Genomic DNA, 23,529 nt, shown 5'->3' with positions numbered 1-23,529 from the left:
CAGCAATTCCTCCAGCCTCCTCACCAAGAGCTTTTCCCCCAGAGGAGGGAACAAGGCTGCGAAGCCACGCTCGCTCAACCCACGCAGCTGCTCTCGACTGGCACGCTCCCACGCGCTACGGTCCTGTTACCAGCTGGGGATTAATCACATACAGCTTAGAGCAAACACAGCTAAAGAGCTGTCACGGAGGACGGATCATTTCAGAGGAACCATTACAGTGACTGTTCAGGATCCTGGAGAAAAAAACCCCTTCAAGTCAGTCCCCATCAGGTGTGACGGGTGTCCACTGAAAGAGCCTAGTGCCATCAGCCAGACAGATTCATCACCTCTGACATACCTGCATACCAGCGCTTGTTAAGCTTGTTTCTCAACCACTGATAAGATGAGCAGTATAATGGAGAAAAAAAAAATTACAGGTTACCCAATCTCTAGAGCCCATAATTAACTCAAACCCAGTGTACCGCAGGGTTACCTGGGAGCAAATATTTGCATGGGATTCTCAAAAAGCACTGTACCTTTGCAGCAGGGGCTTGGCTTGCTCTTGGCCAAATCCCAGGATAAGGTGAGCCGGTGCAGTTCCCACGAAGGGTTAGCCCTGCCGCAGGGCTGAATTCGAGCCACCGTGTCACCCCCACAGTGCATGCACCTGCATCCCCTGGGCGGGGAGGACTCGCTGTGCCTACAGTGTTGACGTGCAGGTGCAGAAGACTGCGAGCATGCAAAGCACAACAGGCGGCATCGGCAGCGGTACGAGCATCAGCGCTGCTGATAGGGAATAAAAGTAGGGTTGTGGTGCTCCGCACCACGGGTAGGGAGAGCCGGAGGTGACCACCCAAGGGGCTCTTTGGTGTGGTGCTTCTGAGCAGGAGGAAAGAAAAGGTGCTGCTGTTTTACCTGCAAACCCCGCACAGCGATGGGGCAATGCTTGTCCATTGCACTCTAACATTCAAACGCACCAGGCCTGTTGTCCAAGCTGTAGGGCATCTCTCAGAGATTTTGGCACTGAGGCTGTGGAGCAATGTTTGAATTCTGGAGAGACACCTGATCCTGGGTTACACCCGGGGCCTTCGTCTCTCAGCACTTCCCAGCATTCGGTCACTGCAGATGCAAAGCCTTCTTCCCATTCATCCCTATCTGCTCTTTACAAAGGCTTCTTGTTTTCCCAAGGGGTTTTTTTTGTTCACATGTGATTTAATTCACACAAACTCCTTCCTCTTCTGACTATTGATCTTGGCTCCTTACTAGTTAAAATAAAGTAAATCTTTCGTAAGCAGGTTCTGACAACGCAACTTTTGTTCCTTCCAGACACAATTTCCTGTTTAATTTCCTGACCGTTTCTTATTTAGTGAAGGAAAAGCTGTAAATTGCAAGATTGCTTCAGAGAGCTTCCTCTGACTTTAGATGAACCGTTAACCACTTGCAGGACAGAATACAGCAAGCCAGTGTAAAACTTAAAAAAAATCCTGAATTTCTTTTATTTCTTCTGTGATTCACACTGAAGGGAAACAAGCTGTAAAAAAAAAAAAAAAAAAAAAAAAAAGAGGAAGGCATTGGAATAATTTTCCTTGCAAAATCAAACAGGAGCAACTCTGCCTCCGGCTGATAATTGCTCTTTAATTACTCAATAAACTGTCTGCGAGATACAGGATTTTTGGGGAGGGTTGCTGCAAGGTTTCACCCCTGGGCTGATGCAGCAGGAACCGCCGGTGGGGTTTGCACCAGTGATTCTGCTTGTGTCACCCCTCACGCTGTCCCGCGGGGAGAGGCTGTGTCTCTGCGGTCCCAAAGGCAGGTCCCGGACATCCCCCTGCACAGATGCAGATTCCCACTCCCACATCCCTCCTTTAACACCCGGGGGACGCTGCGCTGGGCTGCAACCGCGGTCACAGTGACCGGCCGATCAAACTCCAGATACCTGTGGGCTGGGTCACCGAAACACTTGCTCTGCGCAGAGCCTCGTTAGGCTTATTTAATGTGTGCCAGCGTGGCGGTGCGTGACGGCGCCGAGAAGCGTCAGGCAGCTCTTCTCTTGGCAGGCAGGGACAACGGCACACAGTGACACTTGGCAGGGGCTGCGTGACCTGGTGTAGGAGAGCAACTGCTCTGATCTCCGGCCAGCCGGCCCCAATCCCGTCTGAGCGAGCCTTGAAATCTGGCACGGGTAGGCGGTGGTGTGGTCCCACGGCTCCCAAAAAGCACCGACGGATGCATGGCCGGGGCCTCCTGCAGCAGGCTCAGACCCCTCGCACAGCTCTCGGAGCACAGCTGGGTCTGGAGAGAGATTCCCCTCTTTAGTGGCACAAAACCTTAGAAACAAAACTTTAAGTAAAATGAAGAAAATTAATTGAAAGGAAAATTCCACTTTTGAAAGCCTTTATATTTGGTTTGCTCATTTTATGGGCTTCATTTGAATTTTAACTTTGGCTAGGAACAGGAGGTAAAACAATTGCTCCAGCGGGCATGCCCAGGCAGGGCGCAGCGGGAAGCCACAGCATCTCCCAGCCCCATCTCGGGACCGCAGAGCCCCCCGCATGACAAAAACACCCTCTCCTACTGCCAGTGCTTGGGAATGGATGGAAAACTGCTTCAAGGAGAAGGGACCCACCTTCTCCTTGCCCGGCTGGTGGGCGTTCAAGGTAGAACCTTCAGCAGCATCTTGGCTTGATGCCGTGACGCCGGTGCAGAGGCCACTGCCCGCCGGAGAAGACAACACCGAGCGTGGTGCGTGGCCAGCAGCCGAGGAGCTGCTCTTGCCATCTGGCGTGGAAGGACTGATGGAGTGGGGAAAGTCCGAATGGCCGCTGGCAGCTGAGACACAGAGAATCAAAATTAACTCTCGGTCACACGATGGAAATGTGGTGTGGGGCTGGGAGCTTCCAGCAGCTGTCCCGCAGGGTGAACCACTGCGGCAGGTGCCTGCTGGTCCCCCAGTGCATCCTGGCAGCCACCAGCTCAGTCCCCCTGGGAAAAGAGAAAGCAGATCTTGTTACAGAAACTGAGAAACGGCAAAACTTTGCGATGGAGGTGTAAAGTTTTTTCGGGGGGATTTATTTCTGGGAGGACAGCGTGGGCTGAAGCTGTCCACAAGCACCAAGGGCGAGCAGAGGGGCTGGGAAAGCACCCAGTGCAACGCAACGTTGGGTTTCCTCCGTGGCCGCACGCAAATTGAGGCCGAAGCGAGCAACGTCGCAGGCGCGTGATCTGGCAGGACAGCACATCCGTGGCTTTCTCACCACAACACCAAAACTGAGACACCTGTCCCTGGGGCTGGGAGGGCACTCGGGGCCCTAGCGCAGCAGTGCCGGGAGGGTGGCACAGCCAGCGCAGGAGCAGCAGCATCTCTGCCAGATGCAAGTGGTGGGGGGTGAGGGGTAAGAAGGGCCAGCCGGACACGCACAGGAATGCCATGGGCTCAGCTGCTTCCCTTCCCCTCTTGCTGAGCACTAAAATAAACCAAATTCCCAGCTGGCTCCATCCCCTCCCTGGCAGATATTTAAAAACAGGGAGGCGGATGAGGGGGTGGCCAGTGGTGGGGAGCAGCACTCCTCGAGGACCCACGTGCTTGCAGGGGAACACGCACGTCCTGCAGGGCCTGGCCCAGGGGACCCTCCTCCCCGTTTTTGGGGTAGGACAAGCTCATATTGCAGGGAAAAGCACTGTGTGGGCTGGGGTTTCCCAACAGTGTAAAACACACCTCGATCCGACAACGCAGCACTCTTCCCAAGCATGTGGGCTCCTGCTTGGAGGCTCCAGGTAGATGTTCACAGGGAGAGGGAAGGAAGGGCTCCTCCAAAACTGCTGCGATTCCAGGCTGAGGCCATGCTGTGTTTGAACAAATGCTTCTTCACCAGCCAAATGGGAAGATGAGCGCAGAGAAGGATCCTTTTGCAGTGCACCAAGCTAAAGGAGTGATTTACAACTGTGCGTGCCAAACTTTTCCCAGCTACACTTCCTATAAAAGCCAGCTCGTCTGCATACACTGTTTCATCTAGTGTCCCCCTCCCCATCTACTTCTGGCTTTGTTTGCACTTAGACAGCTAAAGAATAAAAATATCCCCTGGGCAGACAGTAAAAACCTCGTTAGGAAACTCCGGGTCCCTTCGTGCCTCTCTCTCTCTGTGTCCCAGAGCTGCAAAGGGAGGAAAGCGGCTGCCGGATGAGGCTGGGGGCAATGGAGAGCAGGCGCTGGAGAGCTGGGGTGTGGCTCCAGCAACCGCCACCCTGGTTACCAGCTCTCCCCAAAGGTACATTGCTTTTGCTCTCCGGGGAATTGGGTTTTTCAGTGTTTTGCCACCTGCAGCTCTTGATGCCTTTTCACCGACTGCAGCAGAGCTGGGTTGGCGCTTCACATCCCATCCCCATGCTTCAAATTCGGGGCTAAACAAAGGGGAATGGAGTCAGGAACCACTCGGCAAAGCTTTGTTCCAGAGCCTCAGCCCTGCTGTGTGGGTCTCAGGGGCACCCGTGTGAACCATAAGACCCTCCTCACTCCCAAATCTCCAATCTCAGGTATTTTTCACCTTCCAGCTTCCATGACAACCATGTTCCAGTGCCACTGGCAGGTTTTAGTCTGGTTTCCTCCCTGTGTCTGTGTGTTAGGGACGTGCCCCGTACAGCTGAAGGTTCAGCTGAGCTTACCTGGGCAGCTGAAGTTTGGACTCGTCCCACCTCGGAGTACCCTGCAGCTGGCAGAGCACATCGTTGATGTCATATTTGACTGCAGTTTCCTAGGGACTTTTTTTTTTTTTTTTAAAGTAGATTAAAAACCAAAAAACATCTTTACTAGGTGACAGCTTGAACTTCACGGAATTCCCCTACAAATTGGGACCCTACTGACCCACTGCCCTGGAGCTGGCCGGGACCCCAGCCAGGCTGGCTTGTCCCTCTCCCTGGAGCCCAGCATGGGCGGTGGGGAGGGCGTTTTGCCACGGGGCTTCACAGAGCCGTGCTGACTGCCAGGGAATGCCAAGGCTGAGGGAGCTCAGTTTCGCAGCCGCCCCAGAGGCTGTGTCTTCCAGAGGTCATGTCCCTGCAAGCGTGTGCCTTTCCACATCGCATCTCTCCTGCCCCAGCTCCTCAACCCAGCTCCACAGCAGTTTTCCCATCCTTCTTCCCCCACAACAGGCTCAGCAAATCCCGAACCTCGCCCTGGCAGATGCCAGCCCGGCCTGGGCTCCTCAGACCCAATCCCTATTTCCTGGACCTCTCCCTAGCCCTGAGCAGCTTCGCTGGGTTTCTTGAGCAGCCTCAGTACCTCCTCATCTCTCTCATTGCCTGGGAGAGTACAAGTTTCCCCCTTCCCTGGCTGCTCTGCCTCCCTTCCCAGCACCCTTGTTCTCCCCTGTAAGCCCCCACATCTTGCCCAGCCTGTCCCACGTCCCCCTAGGATGCTGTTGCGAGGGAAAATGGTGACTCACCAGCATTTAGGTCCTCTCTGTCCCGGGCAGGGACCGTTCACCTGGGAATGCCTCTGTGGGGTCTCCGGCAAGGTCCTGGCTTGTGCCCTGGAAATGACCTGCCTGAGACCAGGAGCTCTGACACCGAAACCAGTGACATCCCCACCAGGAGCTCCTGGTGCTCCCACACTGTCTGGCCTTGGGATGGAGACCCACAGGGATCGTGGCATGCTCCCTGCCCTGGCTGCATCACCAGCACCGCGGCACGTGGCCGGGGCCAGCAGGATCTCCGCTGAGCCCATATGGGACAGAGCATCCTCACCTGAGCTTGCTGGGAGGCTTCCTGGGTGGTGGAAGATGCTGCGGAGGGCAGGAAGGCTCTGAGCAGCTTCAGCTGGGTCTGGTCAGTGAGGCTGTGGGCAGGAGCTGTGCCTGAGGGGGGCCAGAAGCATCCCTCGGTGGTACGGGCTGCCCACGGCAAGGGCGTCTCTGCGCAGGGAATGCCGCTGCTGGCGTGTGGACCTGGATCCAGGAAGCCTGACCTGCACACAGGGAAGGGAGATGCTTGGGACAGCTGGAGCAGCACCAGACTGCCCTGTGCACGGGCACACCGCTGCGGGGGACCCTGGGGCAACCAGCCCCGTGTGCCCCAGTGTCCCCCTGCGTCCCCCCACGGGGCTCAGCCCAGCTGTGAGCTGCTGGGCTGGGGTTGTCCCACTCCATGCAGGGGACTGGATCCAAAAAAATCCTTAAATAGGTGATCGCAGGAGAGCAGACGCAGCCGTGTTTGGGGCCATTTAAGGCAGGAGGTGGTCTCTGGGCATGGAAAAATTCAGCAGCTGGAGCTGAGCCAACCTCCCCCTGAAAAACATTCCTGCGGAGGGAGGGTTCAGCTCCAGGGTCAAAGGGGAAGGCTGGGAGATCGCATGGCAGAGAAATGAAGCCCAAGCGTCCATAGCTGCGCTCACAGGCAGCCCCGTCCGTGCCCCAGTTCCGCCGCAGCAACCCGAGACACCCAGCACATCCCTTGCAGGCGCTGCTCGCTGCAGAGGGACAGCGAGAAGGACAGAGCCTGCACCACCAGGCAGCCCGCAAAGCTGCCGGCGCCATTGCAGACTTGCAGCTGGAGCAGCCCTGTCCCCTGCGGGGTGACGCAGGCGGGACGCAGGGGAAGAGCCCCAGCCGAGGGACACCGAGAGGTGCCGGAGCCGCCCTCATCCATGCAGCCTCAGGGAAACTCAAACCCTAAGCAGGGTGTGCTGTCTAGTTATTTCAAAGCCTACTTCTCTGCAGCACAAGTGATGGTCCCGCCCCGAGGACAAGCAGACACACCTGGGGGCAGCCCCGAGCCAGCGGTGGGGGTGCAGTGCCCTCCACACATCGACACCCACATATCTCCACGCCTAGATCAGTCACAGCTACTTCAGGCCCAGCCTGTCACCTTTTCCTTCCAAAAAGCTTTAGCAGCGTATTCAAATGTTTGGAGCCCGGCAGAAACAAAACAAATCCGCAGTGGGGTCCCTTTGCAAATGGGAGGGGACATCCAAGCCAACAGGTCCTCCACCTGTATGGGGTTTGTAGTGCCATGGCATCTAGCTCCTCATTCCTACATGTCAGCAGAGATCTTGCAACCTCTCCAGAGGCCAGCAGCACTCGGGGACACCTAATCTTGAGGTGAGGGAGGTCTTGTTGCACGGAATCCAGAGGGGAATTAAGACGCTCACAAAGGGCTTTTGCATCTTTGACCTTAGCTACTGCTCGTCCTTGCCAAGAGAGCCCCGTCGGCCACACGGTCCCAGGAGGGCTGAGGGGTGACTCCATGGCACACATTCCCCACTGACCGGCGGGGACGGACGGTGACGTGGCCGGTCCCGTGGCAGGTCCTGCTAGGACTGTCGTGCAGGCAGGTGAGTCATTCCCCTGCAGGCAAAGTCTGGGCCACCTGGGCAGGGCTGAGCCGCCCTTTGGACCGTGGGCGGTACGGTGGCTCTGTGGCAGAGCACACACCATGGCAGAGCACACGCGTCCCCTCCTGCAGGGACGCAGTGCCAGCACGGCGGCGGCAGCTGCTTTGCACCCGTTGGGGTCTCCCAAGCACCGAGCGGGCGCCTGCCCCAGTGGGTCTCGGCACTGCTGAGGGCGCAGAGCCAGCGCCGGGGTGATGCCCTCGCCTGGTGGCTGGGCACGCCGTGGGGCGGGAGCTACAGCTGTGGCGCTGGCAGCTCCCAGAGCGGCTTTGCTGCTGCCGCCATGCCTGGCATCACCTGGTGTGGCTCGGGGATGCTGCGAGTCATGGAGCAGCAGTGCTCCCACCTCACCCTGCCTCTGATGGGGACTTCCGTGGCCCACGGCAGAGGAGATTTCAAGGGGTGGGAGAAGCACCCATTGCCTCTATTTTCCACCCTCCATGGGGGTTTCCAGATGAACCTGAGCACATCGAGGCAGCATCGTGCCCCAGCCCACCATTCCTGGTCCCTAGAGCATCACAGTTCTGTATAAGAGCCCAGGGCCAAGCCAAACTGAACCTGCCATAACCCACTCGCTGCCCTGCCCGTGCCCATGGGAGGTGGCGTTCCTCCACTGCGGGGGCCACGTCACTTCTCTGGGGAGCAGGAGGTGCACACTGGCCTCTGGGCATTTCTCTTGCATGCTCCAGCTTTACTCTGTGACTTTGGGAGAACAACATTTCATTCAAAATCTCAGGTTCCCAGGCCCTGGGCTTCAAGGCGATGCCAGCAATCGCGGGAGCTGGCAGCACTCCCTGTCCCTGCGGGCACCGGCTTGTGCACAGGGAGGCACAGGCACGGAGGCGCACGCGTGGCCCCGTACAGGGCGCAGGGATGGGGGCTTTTAGGTAGGGCAGCTAAAACTGAGTTCAGCTCCATCCTGACTTGGAGGCTGCTGGCTTTGCCCCTCAGCACAGCATAAGCAACCGCTCCTGCCCTGCGGAGGAAGTGTGACGGCACGGGGCTAGGGCTGGGCCGTAAGGTGGCACTTTTTAGATGTCACCGAGGGGTGGCTCAGCCTGAGGCCCCCCCAAAGGCACGCCAGCATTGTGGGGGTTACCTGCTGCTCTGCACGTATCTGGATGAGGTGGGGTCCTGTTTGGAGAATCCCTCACGGCGGGTGCTGGCCGACTCCTGCTCCTGTGAAGGGAAACGCCTGAGGGCTGGAGGGGGAAAAAAAAAAAAAAAAGAAAAAAAAAAAGTCAGCTCTTTCGCATGCTACCACCATGACAGGATGGCCACGAACACCCCTTCCCGAAGCACAAACAGGGCAGTGTTTGGGGCTGCGCTACCCTGGGCTGAGGCCTCTCGGGTGCAGATTGTGGCCTCAGCTGAGGCCAAAGTAAGCAGCTCCTCTGCAGCGAGCACCTCTCCGGGGCTGGGAGGTAGCTGACCCGAGCACAAACAAACACACACTTAGGGAAAACACCTCTTGCCTCTGCAAAACCTCCCCTCGTCCCTTTTTGTTCCCCAGTCCCCTCACTGCACGCTAGCTCGGTGCCTTTGGTGAGGGCATGGGCAGCACAGGAGACGGGGGTCCCTGTAAAGCCGCACTTCTCAGCCCCTGCTCAGCCACGGCATCTCCCTTTCCTCCTCCTGCTCTGCTTCTCAAGGGTGCCGGCAGGCGCGGGGAGCAGGGCAGGACCCGGCTGTGAGCAGGCAGGAGCTGCAGGGGAAAGGCGACCTGTGCTCACAGCATCACACCCACATTCCCCGACATGGGTGCTAGCACCTGGTTTGGCTAGAAAAGCAGGTGCCTCGCTGGGCCGGGACGGGGAGTGGGGCTTGCGACATGGGCTGGGGTCACTCACCGAGCAGCGAGGCTGGACATACAGACAGATGTCCAAGCAGAGAGAGGACCAGACCAACATCCCACTGACCGGCCGTGCCCTTCTTAATGCCCTTCAGGATGGGGCGTTGGGGCTGCAGGAGGGTTCCCCAGCAGCCCTTTGCCACGGTGCGTGGGCACAGCCAGTGTGGGGGTGGCAACAGGACCAGCCCAGCCCGCAGCGGGGAGCTTCCCTCCTTCCTCAGTGGTACCTCCTGTGGCTGCCAGCCGGGCTGTTTTGGGGGGACGCAGAGTGAGGCAGCCCCGGCAACACCTCCATGCAGAATCCCGTGTGCAGGATAAGGGCTGTGGCGCTCAGGATGGCCAGATCCTGGCATGCAGCCGGGGGGGTGTCCCCTAGAACGCCCCAAAAGCTGGCTGCAGGGAACAGCCTGCTTGCAGGGAGAGGGGAGGGCAGCATTGGGGGGGGGGGGGGGGGGGGGGTGTTCACCCCAGAGGGGGAACCCTGGCAGGCCTGACGGTGCCCAGCACTGCTGCCCCCTCCTCACCCCTCCTGCTTCCACCACGTCCTCCCTGGCCCGGGCAGCCCCCATCCCATCCCGGGGCGGGACCCCCGGAACTGTTGCCAGCCCCCCCCCGCCCCAGCACCTCCCGGGGCACAAACTCCCCGCAGCCGCTGGTTCCGGGGTAAGGAGCACCGTTTGCCGGGGGTTCCCGCCGGCAGGTGGCAGCCCCGAGCGCCCCGGCGTCCCTTGCGCCGCCATCGGGGCCCAGCGGAGGCGGCGGGGCCGGGCCCGGGGCCGCGGGTGCGTGTACGGCGGAGGGGCCCCTTCCCCACCCAGCCCGGGGAGATGGAACCGGTCCCCGGGCGGCGGTGGCAGAAGGTGCTGTACGAGCGGCAGCCCTTCCCCGATAACTACGTGGACCAGCGGTTCCTGGGGGAGCTGCGGAAGAACGTGCACGCCCGCCGGTACCGGTACCGGGCCGTCGTTTTCCAGTCGGGAGCAGTGGTGCAGCAGCTGTGCAGCGTCTGCATCTTCGTTGTCACCTGGTGGTACATGGACGCCGGGATGCTGAGCCCGCAGGGGCTTTTTGGGGTGGCCCTGGTCTCCTCCCTGCTCGGCTACGTCCTCTTCGACGCCGTGGACGGCGGGGCCGGGCGGCGGGAGAGCGGGCGGACGCGGTGGGCTGACCTGAAGAGCACGCTGGTGTTTGCTGCCTTCACCTACGGCTTCTCGCCGGTGCTGAAAACACTGACGGAGTCCATCAGCACGGACACCATCTATGCCATGTCAGCCCTCATGCTCCTCGGTCACCTCATCTTCTTCGACTACGGCGCCAACGCGGCCATCGTCTCCAGCACGCTGTCCCTCAACATGGCCATCTTTGCCTCGGTGTGCTTGGCCTCCCGCCTGCCTCGCTCCCTCCACGCTTTTGTCATGGTCACCTTCGCCATGCAGATCTTTGCGCTCTGGCCCATGCTGCAGAAGAAACTGAAAGCCCAGACGCCCCGATGCTACGTGGGGGTGACGGTGCTGTTTGCGCTGGCAGCGCTGGCAGGGCTGGCCACCGTGTCCAGCGTGGGTGCTGTGCTCTTCACCTCGCTGCTGCTCGCCATCTCCTGCCTCTGCCCTTACTGCCTCATCCGCTTTCAGCTGACCAAGGACAACATCCACGGGCCGTGGGATGAGGCTGAAATCAAGGAGGACCTCTCCAGGTTCCTCATGTAGGCCTGGCTCAGGGGGGGACCCTCTGCTGTGTGTGTCCTTGCTGGGGGACAGCCCCGGGGAGAGGACACCAGCCCAATAAAGCCTCTCACACAGCAACGAGGACCACATTTGCCTTACCCTCAGCATCTGTTTCCAGACCTGACCTGCTTGGTTTTGGTGAAGGAAGGAGCTGAACCCTGCAGATCAGCCAATCCGTTCAGCAGCTCGGGGCGCAGGCGAGCAGGGTGGTGCGTGCTCCGGTCACGCAGACCCGTACCTGCGTTTGGGGGGTGCAGAGGGGATGCGCATCCCCTGACCAGAAACACCACACAGAAACGCGCATCTGTCTCAGACGTGCCCCATGGCACGCTCACGGAGGCCCTCAGCCCCAGGGTCCTCAATGTGCGTGACGGGGACTGACAGCACTTCCCCGCGAGGGCTGGAGGGAAAGGGGCTGGGTGAGGGTTGCTGCGGGCAGGGTGGCAGCTCAGGGGGCAGCGGGTGCTGCCGGAGCCGCAGGACCGAGCACAGGGGCGCTTGGGATGGGTGCGGTGCAGAGCCCTGCTGACCTGCACCCCGCCGGTTGCTGATGCCAAAATAGAGGGGGGATGAGGAAGCAAGACGCCTTCCTCCCCCCTCTAACCCCCTCCCAGAGGTGGATCTGGCCTTGCTGCAGGGCGAGACCCCGAGCCAGAGGGATGGGGCTCAGCGCGGACCCCTCTGGGTGCACTCACCGGCTGCCAGGCTGCTGCAGCAGCGGCGGGGCCCATCCGGGGCCTGTCCAGCACCGTCTGTCCAGCGGCCGTCTGTCTGGCACCACACACACCGCAACAGAGGGCGCTCCCAGCAAACAAGTCCCGCTGGAGGCCAGGACCAGCCGGCCCTGTGCCGGGATGGCTTCCCCAGCACTTTCCCTTTCCCTGCTCCCATCCGGTACCGTCCCTCGGCACCCCGGCCCCGCTCCGGCTGCCCCGGGGAGCAGAGCCTGCTGGAGGGAAGGGATGCACACACCTGCCCCAGCCCCACCTCGCAGGGATGGGTTTGGCATTACCTGGGGTTTTATGAAACTTTTCTCTTTTGGAAACCCAGCGCTGCAGAAGTACAACTTTCTGCTTGATTTACCCCATCCCGTCGAGCACCGCGTCTCACCCCAGCGAGCGGGCGCTTGCTGTGCGCTTCTTGGACTTTCTCAGAAACCAGCAACCCCCGGCGGAGTTCCCAACACCTCCAGTGCTTTGTTACAGCTCTTGCCAAGTGTTAAATGTTGCTGTTGTCGTCATGGTGACGACTACATCTCATTTTGGTTTTAATTAAAGAAAACCTGCGGAGGTTTAGCACGCACAGACTCCAGTCTCACAGGGAGCGCAGAGTAGCTCACAGCGAGGATGACATTTTTTTAGTTCTTTGGAAAGACGACTGGTTTTTTTAACAAGGAGCTTTCCCAGAAAGCGGCTCAGCAACCCGGATGCCCCATCTCATGCTGGGCTAATGCCATTGTCACGCTGCCATCCAAAGCCGATTCGCAGGGTCCATTGGTAGGGCACGGCTGGAGTGTCAATCACAAGTAAATCAAATCTGGCCTGCCTGGCTCCTGCCAGTAACGTCTGTCACGGTAGAGGTTACAAGAAAGCAGAGTTTCTGCCGCACCCATTCGCCCAAGGAGAAACATTTCCCCCAAAATACTCTTCCCAAATTCAGACTCTCGAAACCAGCTCAGTGTTAGGCAAAGTGCAAACATCAACTACCCAGAGATCGTTCCAGGTGGAAATGGGCACAGACCGCCACCGTCGCCTCTGCCGCAGCTGGAGCCCAGTGGATCACCAACGCAGATCCCCGGGTTGTGGTCGATTCAGCAGGCCACGTCCGCCCAGCTCCAGGCGGAGTGCAGGATGTGTCCCGTCCAGCCCACCGCAGGCAGTTTCATCCCTGCCCACAGCCCCAGGCCGCTCTGCTCCACCCAGCTCCTTCCCTTCACCTCCTCCTCAGCCTCAGTCCTTGCCCAGAGATCCCCTTAGCTTGCCCGCACGGCTACCCTGCCCGCCCTAACCCGGGAGGCTTAAAATAAGGTAAAGCCCAGGCCACGGCCTGGATGCACAGAGGGGTTCTGAAGGGGGAAGAATGCAAGGGAGAGCCAGGGAGAAGACACAAAAGCCAGGCAGAGTTTCCTGGGACTTCTCTGACCCTCTCCTGAGGATATGTGCTCTGCAATGCTGCGGAAGTTGTTTAAGATACCGCACAAGTGGCCGTTATGAGTCGGTCTTTGTGCCCGAGGTCAGACCGTGCCCTACAGAGCAGCACTGTGCCGTAGCTCTGCGCCCAGCTCAGCAGTAAGGCTCGATGCCCTTTGAGCATTCGCTACCCGAGCGTGCCAGCCAGCGGCTTCTCTGATGGAGCGCGCGCTGAGACCAAAGAGATGGGTCCTGCCCAGTTTGCCTGCCACTGAATCGTCATCAACCAGCTCTAAAGAGTTAAATGTTATTCTGCATTACAAAGAAGCGCAGTTTCTTTAAGTTTCCAAGTCCACTGAGATCGAGTGCTTCAATGGGACGTTTTCTTTTGATTTGAAGCTGGCCAAATGTGAGTAATTGTAAACTGGCCAGGGATAAGCCTCGCTCCTGGGGGAGCTGCTGCCACGTGCCGTCTGGAATCTCCATCCAGAGCCTCTGCTGCGGGAAAGGCAAGCGCCAGCCACCCACACCGTGCTGTCAGGGGTCCACGTCCCTCCCCACGTGGGAGACTGGATCCGGGAAGGCTGGAAAGAGTGAAGCTTTAGTCTTTGAAGGTGAGATCTTTGTATCTCTTCAATTCCCACAGTAATCACTAAGCTTTTCTCAGCCTTGTGATGTGAGAGGCAACAGCAACAATGTGAATGATCAGGAAACCAAAATAGGATTTTGGTCCTAACCCAGCCATTGAAAAGCAGCCTGGGACATATAATGCCACCAGCTGCAGCACCCTTAGCCTTCTCCAGCTAGCCACACAGAATGTATACCATTGCAGGGTGGAAATAGCACAGACAAGGTTAAACAGCTTCTTCAGAAAGTCATCCTGTGACTTGGTGCTAAAAAATGTGCCAAGGTTTCTCAGCACACCAACGCCTTTGTCCTTCTACTCAGGAGATTTTAGGAATAGCTACCAGAAAACCAGAAGTTCCTATTTCCAACAGTATTTTTTTTATCAAATACTTCAGAAGAAGGTAAAGATTTCTGTGAAAGGTTTAACACCATAAAATGCCCCAAGAAAGACGTTTGTGCCCTACAGCCTAACGCACGGAGGTCAGCTGGCGGCTAGGGGGGCGGCAGCAGCTCCTGGTTGGGGTGCTGCAGGTCAGGCCATACACCTTTTATTTGTTGTTGGTACCACGCCGTATCCCAGAGGGAACACGGCGAGAGCTTCCCCCAGTGCAGAACGCATTTTTGAACAACCCGGAAAAAAAAGCAGCTTGTGAAATTCAGCCTGTTCCCATTCCCTCTTACCCGAGAGGTGAAGCGCGGCCCGAACCTCCGTAAGAGCCCGCTGGGTCCAACCGCCGTCGCTTCTGTAGTAGTCCTGAAAATGCACAATCCCTGAACTCCGCTGAGGTTTGCCTCGGTACCTGACAGCGTCCCACAGACGAAAGATACGGCCAGTCTGAGCTCCCCTGCTCTTGGGACAGTTGTGTTCATGGCTCTGTTCGGAGTCTCCGTTTCTCCCCTTTCCCAGGGCACTGGGAAGCACACTGCCCATCACTGGACCCTTTCGAGCTCCAGCAATTCCTCGTTTAGCACATGCAGTTCAAAGGGCTAGCAGGAATCATTATTTATCTCCCTCTCCTAAGAACTGCTGTACTTGGGGGGTTTTTTTCCCCCTTTTTGCTAATACCATTGCTGTTTCTTCTGTTAACCTCTACCAAAAGACAAAGTCTAAGAAGAAAAAAAAATCTGTGTAAGTCTACAACTCCCTGGGCTTGCACCCCCTTTTAATTTGAGCAAACTCAGTGTCTGGCATTTACTAGCATGTGTAGGCGGTTGAGCAGCTCTCTGGATATAGGAGAGGTCAGCAGGGACCTAAATCAGCTGGAACAGGAGGAATTGCCCAAATTCAGCAAAGCTGTGCTTGGAGCCGAGCACAGCCTGTGTGTTGTCAGGCCCCTTCTACGCACGGGATGCTGATCTCTACTCTCCTGCCCCCGTGCCCCGAGCAGCGCCGCTGTGGCTCCCTCTCACCGTGAAGTTCCTACTACAAAGAAATGTCTTGTTTGTGCTCCTGAAACAACAGGCTAGAGTCCTGATGCTGCGTTGTACCTCCAGTGTGTGTCTGTGCAGTTCCCTCTGATTTATCTGCAATGGTTTGTGAGATATCCCTTCTTTGTTTTCACATGAGAAGAAAAGTCAATAAATCCCATCAATTTTCCCTTTTTAGACTTGCTCTTCATACATTTCCCTGGCGCCCAAAACAAGCACGTCTTCTCAACGTTAAATCCCAGATTTTATCTTTCCCATAGGAACAGACACATTTGGAATCCCAGAGTTAGCTACTTACAGCTATTTGAGCTCGGATGCTCCAATGAGGTTGGCTCACAAGGAATTCAGAGGTTTACCTTGTAAACAAGATGGTCAGAGCAGCTGTGATTTATTTATAATTGTGCAGATTCATCAGTGGAAGAGACTGTTGCAATCTCTTTCTCTGACTTTTCCGCTCTGCACACAGTCAGGTGCTGCCGCCGGTGCATCAGACACCCTTTAGGAGTCTTTTGTTGGCCAAGAAGCTGGCTGCTCTTCTTCCTGCTCATGCTGAGCCAAAGGCATTTCTACGGAGCAATCCTGGTGTATGAATTCGGAAGCGATGGTGGAATCCCAGCAGAACGTCCCTCCCTCCACCACCTGCGAGGGTGGGAGTCTCCACAGAGCCCAGGCAATTGCTTCCGTGGGGTGTGAATGGCTGCATTTGAGAAAGAGTGGGTAGACCCTTCAATAGAAAACCAGCACACATTCGTTTTGTAGTCAGAACTTTTAATTGTCTTTATATCCAGGCTTATCATTGACATCCGAAAATAAAATCTTTCATTTACAAATAGGGTAGTGCAAATTAAAAATAATTTTGGACAAAAAAAAAAAAAAGACAGATTGCATGTAACAAAAAAAAAAAAAAAAAAGAAAAGGTGTGTTAGGACGATCTTCCTGGAACAGCTGGTGGAGGTCGCCTAGGAAAAAGACAAAAAATAACCCAAAATTCACAGGGAGGGGAGGAGAAGAGATTTAAAACAAAAGGTCAAGATACAATAAAATGACTCATATACAAAATTATCTTCATAAAATGGGTTAAGAGAAAAAGGCACAGAACATGCATATTAAGGAAAAGAGCAAGATTAGAATCAGCTGGCTCTCAGCACAGCCTCGGCTTTCATCCTCACCGCTTCCCATCTGACTCGCTGGCGCCAGAGAACTCGGACAATCACATCACGAGTGTGGAGGTCGCTGGTCACAGGCTTTCTAATTTTCTTGCAGCAAATAATATCCTCTGGAAGTGCTTTTCCCCAGCCAACCTTAAAATTTGCACCACTATCTGCTTCAAACACTGTTCCTGGAGTAGACCTTTTTTAAGTGAGATTCTGATGAAATTGGGAATGATCAAACAAGGTGGCCTACGGGCTGGAATGGGGTATCTGGAGGGGACCTTGCTGGGGAGGTTAAAAATGTGGGTGACGGTCGTGCAACGAATCTACTGCCAGCCCTAGCAGGAGAGACCCTCGGCAGCTGACGGCCAGCGCAGCGGTTAAAGAGCGGCTGCTCCTCCCGTTCCCCAGCGTACAGCACTGATGAGTGGCCGGGAACCGAACTCGTACAGGGGTACGTAACGCACTCCAGCCTGATGGGACACGTGTGACACTGCTGTTCGCTGAGGGGGAGTGCACAGGCTGCCTCAGGCATAACCATTAAAAAGAAAGAGATCTCTGCAAACGTGACAGCAAGCAAGTGAATACGATGGGGACGTTGCTGCTTTGCTCATCCCACCGTTTGCTCCCCCTTTCCCAACGCCTAAGGACCAACGTCCTGACTGTTGCGCTCAGTGAGAAACGTCCTCTCTGTAGGCAGCTGTTGTGTCATACAGACCATCTCCTCCAAGCACCGATTCCGGTTACTTGGCTCGTACTGATCTGAAGGAGGAATTGAGTCATCAAGACATCTGCGCCTTTGTACACAACCACTTTTGGGGGAAATCCCTTCCAAACGTAACACATACACATGCACGGTTTTACTCCAGCTCCCGCTCTGGAGGACTCAGCCTGGCCTTCTGCTCGGCTCTGAATCTCCCCCAAAACACGTTTTCCCCAGCAGTGAAATGAATACCAGGTACGGCTTGAAAAACACTCAGCCATTTCCCAGCAAAACATCTCAGCAGCTCTCCAAGCCCCCAGCAGGGCAGCAGGCTGAATGCTTCCCACGGGTTACTTCTCCCCCTGCGCCCCTTTTAACGACATCTCCAGTGATCAAAATGCAACGCGCGTCTCCGATAAATCCTCGTTGCAGTCCCAACAGAGCTGGAGCGCGGCATGCTGAGATGATGGTGCAAGAGACAGAAGACCACTCATGCGCATCCAGAAAGTAATAATAAAAGCCCATCAAGAGTTACAGTTTATTTCAGGTTCAGAAATGCAGAATAACATTTTTACAGCAGGTGTATGTGACGCTCAGTAGTGACCATGGTTTCGGGAATCGACTTGCTGTGCTCAAAGGTCAACACCAGGAACCATTTACAGAGTATGAAACCAAAGGCAGATGTTTTGGCTCGTATGAAGCAGGGCATTAACATACAGAGCAAAATTCAGAAAGAAATTAAGCGTTTCCTTCTTACAAAAAGAAGTCATCGTTTACACCATCCTGGAAAAGTAAAGAGACAGGCAGTAAAGCAAACGGCCGGCAAGACGGGACAAATCATATATCAAGCAAGAGTGGAGGACTGTCTGGACGGGAGGAGCCATCGGTATCAGCTCGCCTGCGGACAAAGCAAGAGGAAAGACAGGCAGAGTAACATTCATTTACACAAGGGAGCTGTTCTGCTAGAGCCCGGGGAGGAGGTTCAGTGCCGCGGCGGGAGGAACTGTGCCGTACGCACACAAGAGGTCGGATGCTCCCCCGGTGTCACAGGTGCAGAACAGGTCTGCTCTGAATTCAGGAGACTACTTTAAGACAAAAAGACAGAACTAGCCGGTAATCTCAATATGCTGTATACACGTTGTTTAGGGTAGCTGTCTGCGATAGAGTAGAATATTTTCTAAGTTATGCTTTAACACGAGATGCCGTAACCTATAATGTATCTCCCTTAATATAATAAATAATCTACTTTTATGAGGCTTACTCAGAAAGTGCAACAAGATCAGCAATAAAATAAACACACATTAACTATGTACATAAGCCTTTTCATTGAACATACAATCTTTTTAATCCTAACACAAGATCCCTTGAGATTAAAGGCCGAGAGCTATTTACGGCACGCGCAAGCTCTTCAGCTGTTGGTCAGCCATGACGAGGTGAGGAGGAACACGTTCTCTAGGCAGAGACCTAGGCTTAGCCTAAATGCAATAGTAGATGAGCACCCTCCTGAAACTTAGCTACGTACATCACCAAGCTAATTACGCACCTCACGTACGATCAGAAACCTTGCTGTTGCTTAACGGGCATCTCCACCACTCCCTGGAAATCTTTGGAGCTTTTCCAGAGGGAATCAAAGAAAGGGAGAGCAACCTGTGCTTCTTGGATACGGGAGTTCAGGCTTAGCTTACCCTGTTAAGGGTGTCTGCGGAGGGGACGGTGGCCAGTGGGAGGTGGCCAGTCCCTCTAGCAGATCCACGGGGTGCTCATCCTGCTGTCCTTCAGGCGTGGAGCGAGTTGCTGCCAAGGCTGCTCCTCTGAGAACAAGGGTCAGGAGAGACACGACTCACCAGCATCAGGAGCGAGCGGGACAAACAACTGGTTCCAGGCACTGTAGAGCAGGAGGAAATGGGCCGAGGTTGGGAGGACAGCGCTTAGTTAATTTTTTTCTAGAAACAACAATTCTGTGTAGTTTATTCTGAAGAGCATATATGCAAGAAGTTAGAGGTAAAATCATCAAACTCTGGATCTGTGCTCAAGGCTAATTATTAACCTGCACACCTAACAGTGTTGCATTTCAGGCGCGGGGCCAGATTCCGATGTGATCCGAAGGAGGATGCAGAGGGAGGGAGGGCTGTGCAGCTGTGTCTCATGACCTCAACATCGAGCGCAGAACCAGATGGTGCTGACAGTGGGGCCACAGGCACCTCACCGCCTCCTTCTCCTCCTCCTCCTCCTCTTTCGGGAAAATCCACCCTTGAGAGCTTCATTTGCAGTTCAGGATTACTGCTGAGAAATACATTTTATTGGAGGGCAGAGTTAAGGACAGTGCTGAACTGCGCTACCTACTTCCTTATTCTTGACAGAAACACTCATTAAAGTAAATTAAGGAGTCTCAACTACAAAGGATTTAAAAACATGTTTTTAGGCCAGGATCTATGTCATCTAATTGAGGCTCCTAACTCACCGGCGTTACCACCCTCCTCTCCCATGCAGTCACGCCGGTCTGAATCACCTTCTGGAGGTGCTGCCTCTTTCCACTGAACAAAGGGGACCTTGGACAACTAAGTTGAGTGTTTAGGGTATGGAGGGATAATCCCGGACCACGGCCTTGCAACGTGGCTGAATGAATCTCAAAATCTGGGGTTAAAACGACTTTCTGTGGCTGAAGTGGAAGAGGCGCAGGGCTTGGCTTTCTGTCGGCAGGCAGCTGCCAGTCAGGAACAGAGAGTTCTGATAACGATACGCTGGCTGGGCAAGAGTAGGGACTACTATAGCTGTCTTTAAAATTCATCTCATGGACGCACTGCATGCTACAGCAGAGAGTGCTACACAGGGGAAAACTGTAGAACCCAAGAAAAATCATCAAAATATGTTTTCTTTTTGTGTAATAAAAATCAATATGACTCTGGTTGGGTTTGCAACCTTTTTTTTTTTTTCCCTTGAAAGCTGCTTCTGTGCACTTGGTGTTGGAGATCTGGGCCTGTTCTCCAAACAAACACCGGCCGCTTAAGCAGTCTTCCGAGATCGCCAAGATGCCGGTGCTCTGACAAACTCCATCTTCTCTGTGCTTCAGATGTTGACCTCTAGACTCCCCAGGTGCGTGTCACAAGTATGAGGTTGACAGGAAATTGAAGTTAAGCTAACATACAAATCATGATGCTTTCCCAAGTTCCTCTCTCTTATGCAAGCCGAAACACGATTTGCTTCAGTGGTGAACACAACGGTTAGTTAATCAGCAGTCTGGGAATACTTAACAGGCTAAATCCCCATTTGTTGTGGCTCTTTGATTGGATTCTTCCTAACCATGGGGCTACAGCATACTGGAGCCCTACATGCAGTCTCAATAAATGAATTTATTAGACTGATTATACTGGGGGCCTTTGAAACCACCAATTGCTTTGCCTAGGGATCTGTAACCACAATTGTAATAACAGCAATTAAAATTTTCTGAAGACACAAGGACAAATTCATCTCCAGTTTAAGTCTGTCAACTCACAAAGTTTTAAGCTGCAAGGGTGACACTGACCCTAAGTATTTAAAGTAATGCATTTAAGACAACAGGTTTTTATAACGCATGACTATATAATGTGTAAAACAACAGGCAGAGGGGATCTCTGCAAGTGACCATCTGCTAAAATAACACATTGCCAGGATGCACAGCTGAGCGCTTCTCAGTACCTGGCTGGACAGAGTAACCCTGACCCGAGCTGAGCAGGACTTCGAGCGATGCACAGAGAAAATCTTTAGATAGGGGACACAGTGGAACTTTATCCACTGGTGTGAGCAAATATCTCACATCCAAACCAGACCCTTGGAAAACTCAGATGCGAATCTAGGCCGTAGCTCTGTGAATTGGCTCACGCGGTGGGCAGAGGAGCGGTAGCCCGTTTACAGCTCTGCATATATCTGTATCTCCTTCCCTTTCACCAGATGACCGACAGCAACGCTCAGTTCTCTGCATCCTGACGCACAGCGCATTTATACATACTACACACACTCGCATACCCCCAAGGCTTCCCGTGAGTTCAGTGGGAGTACGACTGTGAGCAAGCACTAGCAGAGGACAAAGCGAGCTGGCACGCGATGCTCTGTCACGTACTGGCTCTTCAAACCACCCTTTCACATCCCTGCTGCAAGGGTGAGATGGCTCTGCACTGAGCCTCGCAAGCTGGAGCACCGCGGCCCGGTCCTCACCAACCACCCAGCCAACCATGCATGTCAGCTGCCAGTGGGGAAAGAAAGTAAAACGCGCATTGTCCCACGCACGCCCTTCTTGTTTAACAACATTCCTTCGAAACTAGGCTTTGGATAAGGAGAAACTATAGGAGAAGCAGTCATTCCAGCAAGCTTCTGAAACATGGAAGTGTGGGGCCTTCAGAAGAGCTTGGTAAGAACCCACATTGGTTTTCTCTGCCCAGTTTAGCCATTCAAAAAGAGAACGGGCAAAACTGTAATTCCAAGTGACAGAAACCCTGAAAGGTACAAATAAAAGCAAGACTCCTTTCAGATAAGAGGAAAAAAAAGCAGCAGATCAAATCAACACATGCACAAACACACACAAAGTCAAGCCCTCCTTTGACTGTACAAGAGTGTGAGCACAGTTGCCTGGGTGAACACGTGTGTCAGTAAGTTAGCTAACATCAGCTACTGCAAAAGGAAAAGTCAAGGCAGCACAGACCTTCCCAAAACATTTAAGACCTCATAAACAATGCGGAATGGACAGAGAGTATATCAGTAAAATTGGTTACTTGCCGACAGGCGTCCATACATGTGGCTATACATTGGTTATTGCAACAGTTATCAAGCGATTTGCTTCCACATATTTGGTTAACAATGAATGACATGCCAGAAACTTCTTTTAGTCTAACAGGGATGAATCTAACGGACGAATTACAGTGGGCCGAGTAGGTGAAGGGGGTGGTCTTCGACTGGAGAGAGAGAGAGAGAGAGAGAGAGAGAGAAGAAACAATAAGCACAAACACTGAGAACGAACCTGGCACCTCTCGCTGTCGCTCTGTGAACATCCACGTGCACCTGAACGCAACGATCGTTTCCGCGTACACTGAGGCACGACAGCCCTAAGCATCCCCAACAGAGAAGCAAGCAATGGGTTTGCCACATGCACACCGTGCCTCGGCTCTTGCCTATCAGACAGCCTAGGTATTCTCCAAACACAGTTCTGTTTTCTCAGGGGTCGGTCCCAGCCTGGCCAGCCACAGAGCGGACTTACGGGCACGTTTCAGAGCGGCCAGCTGGATTTGGGAAGGCAGCCTGCAGTGACTTCAGCTGCTGTTTGCAGAAGCAGAAAAAACTGCAGCTTCTTGCACAGCTGGGCCAACTGGAGCCACGCCAGCGTGCCTGAATTTGAGGCACAAATTTCAAGCTTTATATCAATAGCCAGTTATGAAAATGCTAGCCACAGCTATGGCTTCTACAGCTATGGCTTCTGGATTCATTTGTTTACCACTAATTGCTCCTCTATCAACTTCAGTAACTGCCAAGGGAGTCCCAGATTTTTTGGGAGGACTTATGGGTCTTTATTCCCCTATTTCAAACGGCTGATTCAGCACAGGCTCCTGTGTACTGCAGACCCCCGCATTTCAAACTCAGGCTGCATCAGCAGCTGATAGGAGACCACAGTACAAGAGTAAGACGGCAGCGGTACGGTCCCTGCGCGTGTTCCACCTGCAGCCCAGGCTGAGCCCGGGTAGTCCAGGCTGAGACCTTCCCCTCCCTCACACTCCATCCAAGGATGACACGCCAACTCCGCTGGAGGTGCAGACACCCTCCCTCTGGTAGCTACCTAATTGCTTTCATTTTTTGTGTGTATTTAGGGTACACGGTTCATACCAGCGCTGCGTGGAGGTAACTCCGTCAGCTTAGTTACGAGAGTATTTTGTTAACGCCCCATTCCGCTTGGGCTAAACCAGCCCACTGCTGACCAGAGCCTGCCAGAATCTGAGATGACGATACCTGTTTGGCCTCCGGCGCCTGCGCTACCTCAGACAGTTCTGCCCGGCATCGCTTTGTGCTACAAAAACATACCTAAGAGACTGCTCCTCACGGCCAACCTGCTCCCTTCACTAGCTCGCCAGCACCCTCAGCAGGGTATTGTTGCTGCAGTTATTCCAACCCATCTCTTACACAGTGATTTCGCTCCCCATTTTCTTTAACGGCTTCGGCAGATTTCGTTAATGGCCAAGACAAATTGTACGGCCCTCTCTAACGCCGCCCTCCACCTGTGAAAGTAGGAACCGCTCCTGTCTCTGAAGGTTACAAAGGAAAGGTGTCTCATTCTGTTAAAGCTAAATAGAAGATGAAAAGAATGTAACAAGGTTAATCTTCTTTGAACTGGAACATCATATATGAGACAAATTTGCACTTGACAAAAAAAGTCTTGCTCGGCTCGAAGTGCCTCTTGTACGACAAGATTCTGTTTTGGCGAAGAAATGAGAATTTTAATCCCTAACATGCAACGAATACAAACTATGCCAACTGAAGCGTTCAAGTAAATCAACAAGCAAAAAAAAATAGGCAAAATATAATTTCTTCATG

The 23,529-nt window shown here is 54.4% G+C and overlaps 3 protein-coding genes across 10 annotated transcripts in view; 1 reads left to right on the top strand and 2 right to left on the bottom strand.

Annotated features, from left to right (window-relative positions):
- Positions 1-1,332: 1,332 nt before the first annotated feature.
- LOC129209285 (uncharacterized) lies at positions 1,333-9,955 on the bottom strand. Of its 6 annotated transcripts, XM_054833485.1 has the most exons (8): positions 9,214-9,955; positions 8,463-8,565; positions 5,719-5,938; positions 5,418-5,504; positions 4,639-4,734; positions 3,695-3,900; positions 2,606-2,961; positions 1,333-2,271 (listed from the first exon to the last, which is right to left on the bottom strand). In XM_054833485.1, exons 1-4 carry the CDS (start codon positions 9,953-9,955, stop codon positions 5,424-5,426), a joined length of 1,146 nt encoding a protein of 381 aa, XP_054689460.1. In that variant the 3' UTR covers positions 1,333-2,271; positions 2,606-2,961; positions 3,695-3,900; positions 4,639-4,734; positions 5,418-5,423. The 6 variants fall into 6 exon arrangements, with proteins under 6 accessions (XP_054689460.1, XP_054689457.1, XP_054689458.1 ...); XM_054833482.1 differs by having other exon boundaries at positions 4,077-5,504; XM_054833483.1 differs by having other exon boundaries at positions 3,695-4,734.
- Positions 9,940-11,017, top strand: PIGC (phosphatidylinositol glycan anchor biosynthesis class C). The gene has a single exon (XM_054833487.1). It carries the CDS (start codon positions 10,043-10,045, stop codon positions 10,919-10,921), a length of 879 nt encoding a protein of 292 aa, XP_054689462.1. The 5' UTR covers positions 9,940-10,042; the 3' UTR covers positions 10,922-11,017.
- Positions 11,018-15,895: 4,878 nt separating this feature from the next.
- Positions 15,896-23,529, bottom strand: part of DNM3 (dynamin 3) — a 180,096-nt gene continuing 172,462 nt past the window's right edge. For 2 of the 3 annotated variants that reach the window (XM_054833478.1, XM_054833479.1), the window contains one exon: positions 17,505-21,902. In XM_054833478.1, coding sequence (XP_054689453.1) covers positions 21,833-21,902 — 70 coding nt within the window. In that variant the 3' untranslated portion in view covers positions 17,505-21,832. Of the gene's footprint in view, positions 16,083-17,504; positions 21,903-23,529 lie in introns of those variants that run through there. The other variant, XM_054833480.1, reaches the window with a different exon arrangement.

This window comes from Grus americana, chromosome 8 (genome assembly GCF_028858705.1).
Source record: "Grus americana isolate bGruAme1 chromosome 8, bGruAme1.mat, whole genome shotgun sequence".
Classification (NCBI taxonomy): domain Eukaryota; kingdom Metazoa; phylum Chordata; class Aves; order Gruiformes; family Gruidae; genus Grus; species Grus americana.
The sequence above is the reverse complement of the archived record's forward strand: the minus strand, read 5'-3'. Positions and strand labels throughout refer to the sequence as shown.

Excerpts from the sequence above, each read along its gene's own strand:
- LOC129209285 (XM_054833484.1), bottom strand. The coding sequence starts at position 9,955 with ATGGCGGCGCAAGGGACGCCGGGGCGCTCGGGGCTGCCACCTGCCGGC. Across the intron at positions 8,566-9,213 it reads ATGTCCAGCCTCGCTGCTCG|CCCTCAGGCGTTTCCCTTCA; the intron begins GTGAGTGACCCC and ends TTCCCCCTCCAG. Across the intron at positions 5,939-8,462 it reads AGATACGTGCAGAGCAGCAG|GTCAGGCTTCCTGGATCCAG; the intron begins GTAACCCCCACA and ends CCCTGTGTGCAG.
- PIGC (XM_054833487.1), top strand. The coding sequence starts at position 10,043 with ATGGAACCGGTCCCCGGGCGGCGGTGGCAGAAGGTGCTGTACGAGCGG.